General features: G+C 43.4%; 1 protein-coding gene across 9 annotated transcripts in view; it reads right to left on the bottom strand.

Moving 5' to 3' along the window:
• The window catches only part of FAM13C (family with sequence similarity 13 member C), a 136,714-nt gene that overhangs the window by 46,266 nt on the left and 78,240 nt on the right, over positions 1-12,208 (bottom strand). For all 9 annotated transcript variants that reach the window (XM_067710932.1, XM_067710927.1, XM_067710931.1 and 6 more), the window contains one exon: positions 8,296-8,353. In XM_067710932.1, the coding sequence (XP_067567033.1) occupies positions 8,296-8,353 (58 nt within the window). The remainder of the gene's footprint in view (positions 1-8,295; positions 8,354-12,208) is intronic.

Raw genomic sequence — 12,208 nt, 5'->3', positions numbered from 1 at the left:
CCAGTTACCACTGGGAGTAGTCACAGGTGGTTCTCACCCGTCTTCCCGCCCTCCTGCTCCCTCACTTGTACTCATACTGAAACCGAACCGATGCTCCGAGCGTCGAAGGAGATCCATTTGCACGGCTGGTTTGCTCCTCTCTCAGACACCAGGTAGGAGGAAGCTTAAAGGAATGGGGGAGAGCAGAGTGGCAAATGGAACAGGAGAGAGGAGATGAAGGTCTCGAGGGACAAGAAGACATCCAAGGAGAAGGGAAAACATAAACTGCTGGAATTGAGGAGGCAGAATGGAAGAAACTCTGCTCACCGACTGTCATCAGCTATGTCCCTCCCCAACCCTCACTGACCCCTTACCTGAGGACCACCTGCTGTTCCTCAGCACAGGGACAGAGAGTGGAGGCTTGGATGCCCCGTGTGGGATGGAGCCTGGTGACCAGAGAACACACAACAGGGGAAGCTGGAGGCTTTGCCTATGAGCAATCTATGCCACTGTCACATACATGTCCTTCCAGTGGCCAACAGGAGGAATCCAGCCTGTCCCATCAGGGCTGAGCCCCACAGAGCCTCCTCTGAGAAGGCTGGAGCACTGCTTGCATCACACACGTGAGGGTCATGCCCCCAGCAGCTGTACCAGCACACGTGCAGCTCCCAGGCTCCGGCAGCTCTCAACGCACAAAGAGATACACTGGGCTCTGGAGCATGAGACTGATGTCAGCCCCTTCCTCGCGGGGCTCCAGTCTAGTGGGGAGATGGCTACTACACTGTCATAGGGTGATGGAGGAAAGTCACCACAAGCCCGCAGAGTGAATAAGCAGCTGTTTCACTCTCCAACCTTGCCTGACTTGGTGACCTTTTATGCAGGAATGAGCTTTACCCCTACAGAAAAATGAAGGGCAGCCAACCCCTGTGGTCCCAGTGCTACCTCCGGCCCTTCTCTTGCTCGGGGGCCGCGGGGTGGGGGGGCTCCTGGTCCCTGGCAGGCTGCCCCCAGCCCCTCCCTTGAGGCCAGCCTGCCAGCTGGCTTTTCCAGGTTTACATCCAAAGTCTCCCTGAATGGGTCTCTACAATCTGCAGGAAAACTGAACAAAGGCTGATGGATCCTCTAAAGAACAATGCCTACCTCTGCTTCCCCCGTTCTCCCATCTGGTCATCAAAGAAACCGGAGAGACGTCCGTGAAACCTAGGTGTGGTTTTCTACAAGCTAATTTTTCTCTTTTACATAATGGAAAATATGCGACTTGTTTTAGAAAATGCTCTACTCATTTTCTCTCCTCTACAATTACCGGGTCCCACTTTAGTTGGCTGGAATGGAGAACACCCACACAGGCTGGATGGTGGAATACTATTTTAGGATGCCTTTGTCTGCAATTCACCAGTTGCAGAGGGCAGACAGCTTACTTTTACTTTCTGTGAAGCGGTTTCGTGACCCTCTCCCATCTCTATCCAAGAACTGTGCATAGATTCTCTGTGGCAAAATCAAACTGGGAATCTGCTCAAAACAGAGGATAACAACAGGGTCCCAAACAACCCCATTTCTATTTACCACTCTCTTCCCTGAGCTTTCCTGTGTCCTGTGTAGGCTCCACCCCAACACACACACACACACACACGCACGCATACACACACGCACACACACCCCACCCCTCCTTTCCATCTACTCCCTGCCCCTACCTCCCCAGGCCTTGAATCCAGCTGTAGTTGCTTCACAGTCAAATTTCCATCAAATCTTAAGCCAGCTCTGATTACCTCATCCAAAGAGGGCCCCCCAATTTCTCTTTTAGCATCTTGATTTTTTCCTTCCCAACACTCACTATAATATAGAATTTTATTTATTTCTCTACTTGTTTATTGGCTCCTTCCAGCTCCAGAAGGGCTGGAAGCATACTGCCATTGTTCACGGCTGTACCTAGCACAATGAGTAGAATAGGGGCCAACCATAAAAATCCTGCGTTGAATGTTAGTGTTGTTTGCCTGGACCCTTTAGGCAGTACTTGGGAGGCCCTTCTGAGTATCCAATTTCAAGCCTCCTTGCTGCCCTGGTTCAGAAATTTTAAAATGCTTACGAATCACTGAGGAGTTTGTTAAAGACATACGCTCCCAGGCAGGGACAGACACGGATTCTGTGGCCTGGGGCAGGGTCACTTAGATGCAGGAGGTCCAAGGTCCACACTTTGAGAAATACTGCCCTATTCCCTAGGGACTTGACCCACCCTAAATGCTGCCTTGGTTGCCTGTTTAGCGCTACCTGTCCCAGGAACAATAGCTTTTCCCTGACCTCCAGCCTTCTGACAGCCTCACTGGCCTCCAGCCCTGGTACCCCCTGAAGCGGGACCTCCACATCAGGAAGTATAAAGTATGGGGTGCTCGGAAGCAAGGCAGTGTTACCTCCTGAACTGCTGCTGCCGTCCTCTGGGTGTTCTTGCCAAAAGAAGTGGGACTTCCTCCAAGGGTGATGGCTACAAAAAAACGCCAAATTCACCCCATCCCTAGGGACACTGGGCATTTGGCTAATCCCTGTGGGGCCTGTGTTGCTTATGTCCCAGTATGCTTTGCAGCCAAGTCTAACTGAAGACCAGTACACCTCGGCTCAGCCCATCCCAGCTTCCTCGGGATGGTCAGCCCTCACTGTCCTGCACTACCCAATGGAGAGATTCAATATAAGAGAACAAGCTATTCACTTCAAGGAGTCCTCTGTTGACAAGAGGATCCAGGTCTTATTCTCATAATAGCAGCACCTCTTTCTCAAACACGGGCAATCTTGCCACCACACATGATAACCCAAACCAAATTTCCTTCCAGCCAGATGATTAGATTTCAACCTAGGAAGAGGGAGTCGTGTACTTAGTTTTACCTGTTTGTGATATCCTCAATATGTTTACTTTATTAAATAAACAATAAAAACAAGATGTTTGGGAGAGAATAATATAGTTCTATAAACTCACGTTCTGAAACAGGACTCTAAGCTTTTCTACATGATAAGATGTGGATTTTTGAAAAATAGAATATGTCTCATTTTCAACTCATGGAATGGACTTCAATAGTTTCCCAAGGTCATAGTGACTGGTTCAAGAATGGGCTACAAGTCACAAGCCAGATAAATGAGACTCAAGTATGGAACCTTATGGATCTAGAAAGGACTCCATTTCTACTGTGTGATAGGCAGAATCTTAAAGATGGCCCCCAAGATTCCTGTACCCTGGTTACTCAATCAAACACGAATTTAGATGCTGCTAAGAAGAGATTTTGCAGATATAATTAAAGTCCTAACTCAGGTGACCAAGGATACAGAGATTGCTTGGATGGGCCTGACCCAATCAGGTGAGCCTTTTAAAAGCAGAGTGTTTCTTCCAGCTGGCAGAATACAACATCACAGAGATCTGGAGCACAGAAGGATTTGGTGCTGCTGGCTCAAAGGTGAAGGGGCCCATGTGAGAGGGAACGCAGGCAGTGTCTAGAAGCTGAGAGCTATCCCCCAGACGCTGACCAACAAGGAAAGGGGGTCTACAGTCCTACAACCTCAAGGAAGTAAATTCAGGCAATGACCTGAATGAGTTTGGACATGGACTCTTCTCTGGAACCTCCAGATAAGAGTCTATCACAGCCAATGCCTTGTTTTCATTTTTGTGAGACCTTGAGCAGAGAATCCAATGGAATCTACTCAAATTTATGACCTACACAACTGTGAGCTAATAAATGGATGTTTGAAGCTGTTAAGCTTTTGGGAATTTGTTCCACAGTAACAGAAAACTAATATACACTGGAATTACTAGCTGTAAGAACAGTGTGTCCCTAGAGAGCGTTGGTCAACCCAAAGATAAGGTCAATATAGGAAAGCAGAGTCAAAATGGAAAGAGACGGCATCTACATGACGAGTCTTTAATCCCTGGAACTAGCCATTTGTGAAGCCTATCCTGATCCTAAGGTTTCAGGCGTTTGAATCAATAAAATCCTGTTATTTATGAAAGCCAGCTTGAATTGACTTTCAGTCACAAGGAAAAAAACCCAGATACTGGAAAAAAAATTATCAGTCAATTCTGATCTAAGGCCCAACCCTATAGACTGGGTTTGCATTTCAATAGAAAAAGACAGCTGCCTATTCCTACAGAAAGAAATACCATTCAGCCAACTCAGGAGTCTCAAGGGCCTGAATAAGCCTCCTGCTAGACCATTTTCTCAAAATTAAAACAATTTTGAGGGAGAAACACATCTCAAACAAAACAGTAAGTACCATCTGGAGGTCTGCTATGGCTTGACGCCAAAACGTATCTATATGCTAAACTATGGATGGTAATAAAAAGACAATCAAATCCTTCACATGGAGACCCACACGTAGACATGTGCACATACACTCAAAAAGGGGCGCAATTTGCCTCATTCCATCCGTCATGGGAACCTATGACTAAATTCTACAAGGGCTGGGAAAATGAAGAAAAACAAAAAAAGGTGGAATCAGTGAGTGTGAAAACTGAAAGCAGTCCTAGAGTTAACCCAATTCAAAACCTGCCTCCATTTCACAAATGAAAAACTACAAGAAGTTGATGGGCTGCTTTATGATATGCAGTCTGGGAGTTGGAAAAAGGAGGAGGAGGACCCAATATGGCATGTTTTCTCAGGGAAGGGGAGACCCATTCATTTTCTTCATACATCTCTTATTTTACTTAAATGAAACTGAAGCCAGGAATGCGATCTACTAGGATGTGGAGAGGGAAAACGATATTTTTTCTCATTTTATCCTTCAAGCAACTTTTTGAACTACTGATTGCTTATTGATTACATGGACACAGGGAAATGACTAAAACCAAGGATCAAGGTGGATTAGACATTGACGATCTCAAGTCTAGAATATTTTCCAATCAGGATCTATGACACCCCAACAAATAATATCTTCTGATGTTTTACAGAGGCAGATATTTTCCAACCAGGATCCAGGGGACCCCAACAAATAAAATCTCCTGATGTCTTACAGAGGCAGAGTGTGAAAGTTCAGCTCAACGCCAGAATGGACACTTAATCAGGTTTTCAGAAACCAACTCCTACAGTATACTCCCAGAGACACCAAAACTCATGGAACGGAGAGGCAAGTCCTATCAGGAGAACCAAGGTCAAAAACTAGGGGCTTGAGACTGGCCGAAGAAAAGTGAGGCTGGCAGGAATCAGGTCTATACTCACACCCAGTAGAAATAAGAAGTGAGTTTTTCAGTTCACTGGGAAAGTACTGGGAACACACCCAGAGACAGATGCTCATAGGTAGCTATGTCACATCATGTATCACCTTACTACATACAGGAGAGCTCGGGTCAAGCACCAGCTCTGGGATCAAATATAGCTGAGCCCCATCTATCTGTGACAGAGCAAGTGGAATTAAGAAGTTTAAAAAGTAGATGTGAAATACGAGATGTGAAATTTGGAGAAAATATAAAGCACATACGTAACATCTTAAAATTGCTACAATCGACAATTACAACATTAGGGTCCATAGAAACATCTGGAAAGTATTTGCAGACCATGCTTCTTACAATGCTCAAGAAACTGCTTTTTTACTTTAGACTTGCAAGTTGGAATGGAAGGAAGACAGCAGATATGGAACTAGTGGGTTCTTTTTAAAGAACTAGAAGGCTGTGTGTTGGAGGCTGTGGTGTATAAATAAAAGGGACACGGGCTTCCCTGGTGGCGCAGGGGTTTAGAATCCACCTGCCAATGCAGGGAACAAGGGTTCGAGCCCTGGTCTGGGAGGATCCCACAGGCCGTGGAGCAATTAAGCCCGTGGGCCACAACTACTGAGCCCATGCACCGCAACTGCTGAGCCCACGTGCCTGGAACTCGTGCTCCACAACAAGAGAAGCCCGCACACCACAACAGAGTAGCCCCCCCAACCCCATCGCAACTAGAGAAAGGCCGCGCGCAGCAACGAAAACCTAACGCAGCCAAAAATAAATAAATAAATAAAAATTAAATAAATAAATAAAAGGGGCAAAGAGCAATGAAGATAGGTAACATAACAAAAAATTCTACCTTACATATCCACTTGGAGATGGAAGGAATACTCCTATAAAAAATCAGCTGTACAGAGAGACTGAGAGTTCATTTTTAAAAAGTACAATTAGTAGCAACTGATCATGAGTCAAAAACTAGAAACAACCATACAATGGGTTACAGCAAGGAGAGTGAAAGCTAAAACTACGTGCCAAACATGTATGAATCTCATAAACATTAATACTGAGTAAATGAAACCAGACACAAAAGAGTACATACAGCCCATTTATAAGAAATTCAAAAAGAGACAAAACAAATCTACTTAAGTCCAAAGAACAGTTATCCTTATAGGGGAAGAGTGACCGGAAGGAATTAAATAAGGGTGCCTGGATGCTAACAATGTTGTGCTTCTTGATGCTGGTTACACACTTTGTGAGAATTCATCCAGTCATACACTTATGATATGTGCACTTTTCTATATGTATTTTCTATTTGCATTAAAATATTAAGGTAGTGTTTCCCACCTTTATTCCATAGGAGTCTGTTGCCTAAAGCAATGTTATTATGGGGTTATTCCATGAAAGAGTTTGGTGTTCTCTTAAGTTTGCGAAATGCTAGGCAAGACCGAGTTTAATTATGTTTCCACTCTATACGACGTCTCCATCAATGAGTCTGAATGAGTCAACCCTCCCTCCATGGCCTTGGACCGTGAGCTGCCCCTGTTCAAGCTTTCCTAAGGTTTCCTCCAGCCCCCAAATCTTAGCCACAACGTGATCTGCACATCTGATTTATCCCGATTGGAACAATTCCACTTGAGCACATACTGTTATCAACCAGTCCGGATGAGCATCACCAGTTTTTCATGGAAGAGCGCATACTTACAATGTGCTGCTGACTGCTCTTTCAGAGACCTGTCTCCAATCAGCACTCCTGCACCCATGCAATCCCAGAGCAGTGAACTAGCACATTTCATGTAATTTGCAAGTACAATAGCATGAAGGAATACAGAAAAGCAGATTTTCAAAGAGAGCGTTATGCAACTGTAATTTGAGAATGCTCAAGTCATCTTCACATTCTCACGGGGTTGCAGCTCACACATCAGTTTCTCCCAAATACTTGAAACCTATCACTACTTGACTCTTACAATCACCTCATTTTTCTAGTCACTTATGTCAAAACAAGTCAGTGCTTCTTTACAACCAGCATTTTGCTTATTCCCAGTGGGGCAAACAGCTGTGCTCACGGATTCAGGCTCTTGCCTTTTTTCTCTCAAACCTTTTTTCACTCTTTTTACCACAGGCAAGATTGTGGAATCTGAAGGCTGTCTCCAATGCACAAAGGAATAACAAGCAGGGTTCTGGGTTGTTATCTTTACGACATTTCCCACAACTTCAGTAACTTATTTAACTGGGTTTAATTAGGCACCTGGTTTACCTTTGGCTACTCATTTATGCCAAGTTCTACAGTAAAAAAGAAAAAGGAAAATCACCTAAGTTCAATTAGCTGTCATATTTTTGGAGGCGGAGGAGAGATGGCATCAAATGATGAAAAATTTGCCCGAAGCCCATCATTTCTCTTCCTGGCGTCTGAACGTCAAGTCTTTTCATTCTTTTTGTCATGATCTTATTAGTCAGACATACCACCCACTGCTCCTTAATTATACAATGAGGGCAAGAGAAATTAGAGTAGTCCAAACCAGTGTCTTAAGCTAAGGCATTCACGACAACAGGGATCCTAATTACATTATACTGATTTCCAATGGGGGGATTAAATTATATATTTCAAAGAAAATCTAGAACAAGCTTATTAACGCTGTGATGTCCAGTTCAGTGGGAAACCATCTGCATTGGAAAATGTGGCTTCAATGTCTCAAAGCATACCAGAGGACCATTTTGCAAATACCAAACTATATCACACTCCATGGAAAAATGGTAAGCATGATCATATTTGAGACTGCAAAGGGCATTAGAAGAAGCAGGGGTTGGGAAGATAACATGAAACTAAGAGAAAATTTTACAAATGTAACTGTCACAGCCATGGTTACATAATCCTGAAGCAAAGTTGAAAGAAGTGTAACGAAATGACTGCTGGGCTTGGTTTACTTCCAAGGCATAATGAGCAGTCTTGCAAATTATATTTTAAATGTATTTGCTCCAGAGCAAGGAGAAACACGTTTCCAAAGAAGTGCAAGGAAAACACATTTACTTAAGAGCAAACACATTTAAAGTTTTAATCAGAATAAATTCCTAGTACTAGGAAAAAGAATAATAAACTTCACGATTGGCTAATTCATGTTCATACAACCAGCAATGACTGCACCTACCTCATTGAGGTCCTGCCGAGTTTCATCCTTTGGCCACACGGCCGCCCTCTGGTCTATTCTATAAAACACAAAGAAAAAGTATTTCCATTGAAAAGAAACCTTTCAACAATGTACATATGAAGTTGGCAGCTACAGATCTGACCACACCCCTGTTAAAAACCCTCAGTGGTGTCCCACTGCCCGAAGAGCAAAATCCAGACTCCTTATAACGGTCTGCAACACATTACAGTGTCTGAACTCTGCCAGTCTTCCTGTCCCACCTCCTATCACTCTCACCCTTGTCCTCTACCCTCCAGCCTCTCTGGCCTTCAGTTTCTTGAACACACAGTGCTGGCTCCCTGTTCAAATCTTCACACTTGCTTTTCCCCCCGATTTTCACAAAGCTGACTCTGCCCAGCACAGAGCATCAGCTCAGCTCCTATGTCACCTCCCAACGAGTCCTTCCGGATCTCTCTAATCAATCTATCCCTCCCCTTCACTCTCTATTGCACTGTCTTTAGATTTTCTTCTTAGCGCTGTCACTACCTAAAGTTATGATGTTTATTTGCATTTCCATGCTAAAATGTAAGCTCCAAGAAATCAGTTATTCTGTCCATCTTCTACACTGCTGAATCCTCAGTACCCAGTGCAAAGTCAGTATTTTTATGACCAAATGTGATCTGATAGAGTTCTTACAGAAAGATACCATTTGTGCACTGAAGATAGCTTTTGGAAATTTCATTCTATCACTTACCTAACAAAATAAAAGTTACAGCAATTCCTGGGTAACACGGTAAAGCTAGGTTTTGCCATTTCATAGCTTGCAACAGAAGAAAAAGGTCTTAAGGCAAATCTACTCTGAATAAATTTTTTTAGGTTAAAAACAAAAAAACAAAACTCCACTACTGGCAGATGCTAAGCTCTAAATCATGATTCATCAAATGCTATGGTCCAATGGCATCTACCACATAACATTCAAGTTTTTCTGCAGCAGTTTGCATGCTATTATATAATAAATATATTAAGTTATAATTATTCTTTTTAAAAGGCCTGCTCTCTTAAGGAATAAAAGCTTTAGTCAGTATTAAGTCATTTATAAAAAGATTTATTTGGGGATATAATTATTTACAGTTATTATCCTGCTTTGGTTTGAGTCCTGAAAAAAGTGTATGTGTCCTCTGAATGGTCATCAAGATGAATGATTTCTGAAAGTAACGATGCACATTTAGAAATGCCATGAGCCTAACTTCTTCAAGGTATTCTTGAGAATGAAAAGTTCCTTCAGTCCATGAGTACTGCTAACTGTGCAAACAACTTACTTCCAATGAGAAACTGAGGAGATGTTAAAACAGAATTGGACGGTCACACTGACGTTGACCACATCTGCACAAACGTCCCTCCTGGGTGTGAGAGAAGACTAAGGGTCCCAACCACGAGCCCACGGAGAGATGGTCCAAGTGAGAAAGTTAGTTAGGGGAAGAAAGCGCTGGCACACCCACCCTCTGCCCATGAGTTCGCTGGGCCACAAACAGTGACTCCAGGGCTTCAGAAAATACCAAGCAGCTCTTTCCTGCAAAATGGGAGAGACCCTCTCATGGAGAGGGGGTAACCTGACCTATCCAGTAACATCTAAAGTTCTGAATGGCTCATAATTTCCCTGTAACCTAAAGTGGTTCTCAAATTGGGTTTTTATAGAGTTAGAGTAGCCCCAGAAAAATGAAAGAATTGTGTTCTCTGATGGAAAGAATATTTACCACTTTACAGTTTTCAACCGTACATTTCTCCAGGGCTCTGATGTCAGCAAATGGTAAAACAAACAGATGGTAGCAAACATTAACGAAGAAAGCAGAAATAAGACCTTGTTTAAAATATATAGTATATATTATTGCAATGCAGAGAATATATAGTATATATTATTGCGATGCAGAGAACAGCTACATGTAACACACTCACGTGATCTTCAATGACAACTACTTGTCATCTCCAGATAAATCTCCAAATCAAGGGTAAGAACTGCTCGGGGCTCTGTGACCACCTAGAGGGGTGGGACAGGGAGGGCGGGAGGGCGGGAGACGCTAGAGGGAGGGGATATGGGGGTATATGTATATGTATAGCTGATTCACTTTGTTAGAAAGCAGAAACTAACACACCATTGTAAAGCAATTATACCCCAATAAAGATGTAAAAAAAAAAAAGAACTGTGGTCTAAGCATCAAAGATGCTTTAATGTAATAGCCATCGGAATGTCTCCTATGTGACTGGTACAGTGCTGGGGAAAAAGAATCAATGAGCAGGCTCTAGACCTTTAGGAAACTTACAGTCTAGTGGATCCTGAAGCAGAGAATAAAACTAATTAAAACCCAGTCTTGAGGTTCTTTCCATAAATCAAGGAATGAGCGCACAGGAGCTGCTATGAGAATGGTGGAGAGGGGCTGGGGAAGTAGAGACAGACGAAAGAGACATTTTCAAGGAGAAAAACAACAGGTGTTGGGTGTGAATTGAAAGTATGGAATGAAAGAGATGGTGTAATGAAAACTAATCCAAAGTTTTGAGCCTGTGTGACAAGAAAGATGATAGATGATGGTTTTTCCAGTGGAGAAAGAAAAATAGGTCATTTGGAAGGGGAGAGCAGGCAGCTGGCATGAGTTGTGATTTAGACATTTGAAGCTTGAACTGAGGATAAAACAGGGAAGTGAAAATACCTGAGCCGGGCTCACGGTAGCATGGGGCACTCGACGGTGTGTTCCAGAGAGTGAGGGCAGAGATAACAACAGTGACTCACAGTGGTCACAGGTTCTCCATCAGCTTTTCACTTGCTGTGTGGCCAGAGCCTAGCACAGTGCTTGGCACATGTCACGTGCTCTCTACATGCCTTTCAGATGGATGAAAAGATGAAGAAACAGAAGGACCCAGACCCAAGAATGACTTCTTGATCTACCACTTACTAGGCGTGTGTACCCACTGGCAAGATATTAACCTCTCTCAGCCTCAGTTTCCTCATCTGTCAAGTGAAGATAACATCACAGGATAATTCAGGATGTGAAGCACAGTTCATGAAAAATGTTTATGACTACTGTTGGCTGTATTAAAAATAACACATGGGGCTTCCCTGGTGGCGCAGTGGTTGAGAATCTGCCTGGCGATGCAGGGGACATGGGTTTGAGCCCTGGTCTGGGAAGATCCCACATGCCACGGAGCAACCAGGCCTGTGAGCCACAACTACTGAGCCTGTGCGTCTGGAGCCTGTGCTCTGCAACAAGAGAGGCCGCGACAGTGAGGGGCCCATGCACCGCGATGAAGAGTGGCCCCCACTAGCCCCAACTAGAGAAAGTCCTCGCACAGAAACGAAGACCCAACAGCCATAAATAAATAAAATTTTAAAAAAAAAACAAATAACACGTGGATTCTATAATCAAATGTAAAAAATACCATAATAGAATTATAAATGATAATTAATGGTATATTTAATTATAATAATTGAAGCCTTGTGAATAAGCAGGAAGAAATAAAAAGCTGAGTCATCCTTACTCAGGACCACTGGGCAGGTTTCTGAAATTGGCCAATTAGCGGACAGAAGAAAAAAGGGCCGTGAAGAAAATACAGATGCATCACTAAGGAGATAAGAAGGCAACCAGAACAGCACTTTGAATAGTGAAGAGAAAGATGTTATAAGAAAAAAGAGTGTCAAGAAGAGCCTAACAGAAATATACTCAGCCATTAAAAAGAATGAAATAATGCCATTTGCAGCATCATGGATGGACCTAGAGATTATCATACTAAGTAAGCCAGATAAAGACAAATATCATATCACTTATATGTGGAACCTAAAATATGACACAAATGAACTTATCTACGACACAGAAACAGACTCACAGACATAGAGAACAGACTTGTGGTTGCCAAAGGGAGAGGTGGTGGGGGGAGGGAAGGGTTG

The sequence above is a fragment of the Pseudorca crassidens genome, chromosome 16 (genome assembly GCF_039906515.1).
Source record: "Pseudorca crassidens isolate mPseCra1 chromosome 16, mPseCra1.hap1, whole genome shotgun sequence".
Lineage (NCBI taxonomy): Eukaryota > Metazoa > Chordata > Mammalia > Artiodactyla > Delphinidae > Pseudorca > Pseudorca crassidens.
This window is presented reverse-complemented; position numbering and strand designations above follow the sequence as displayed.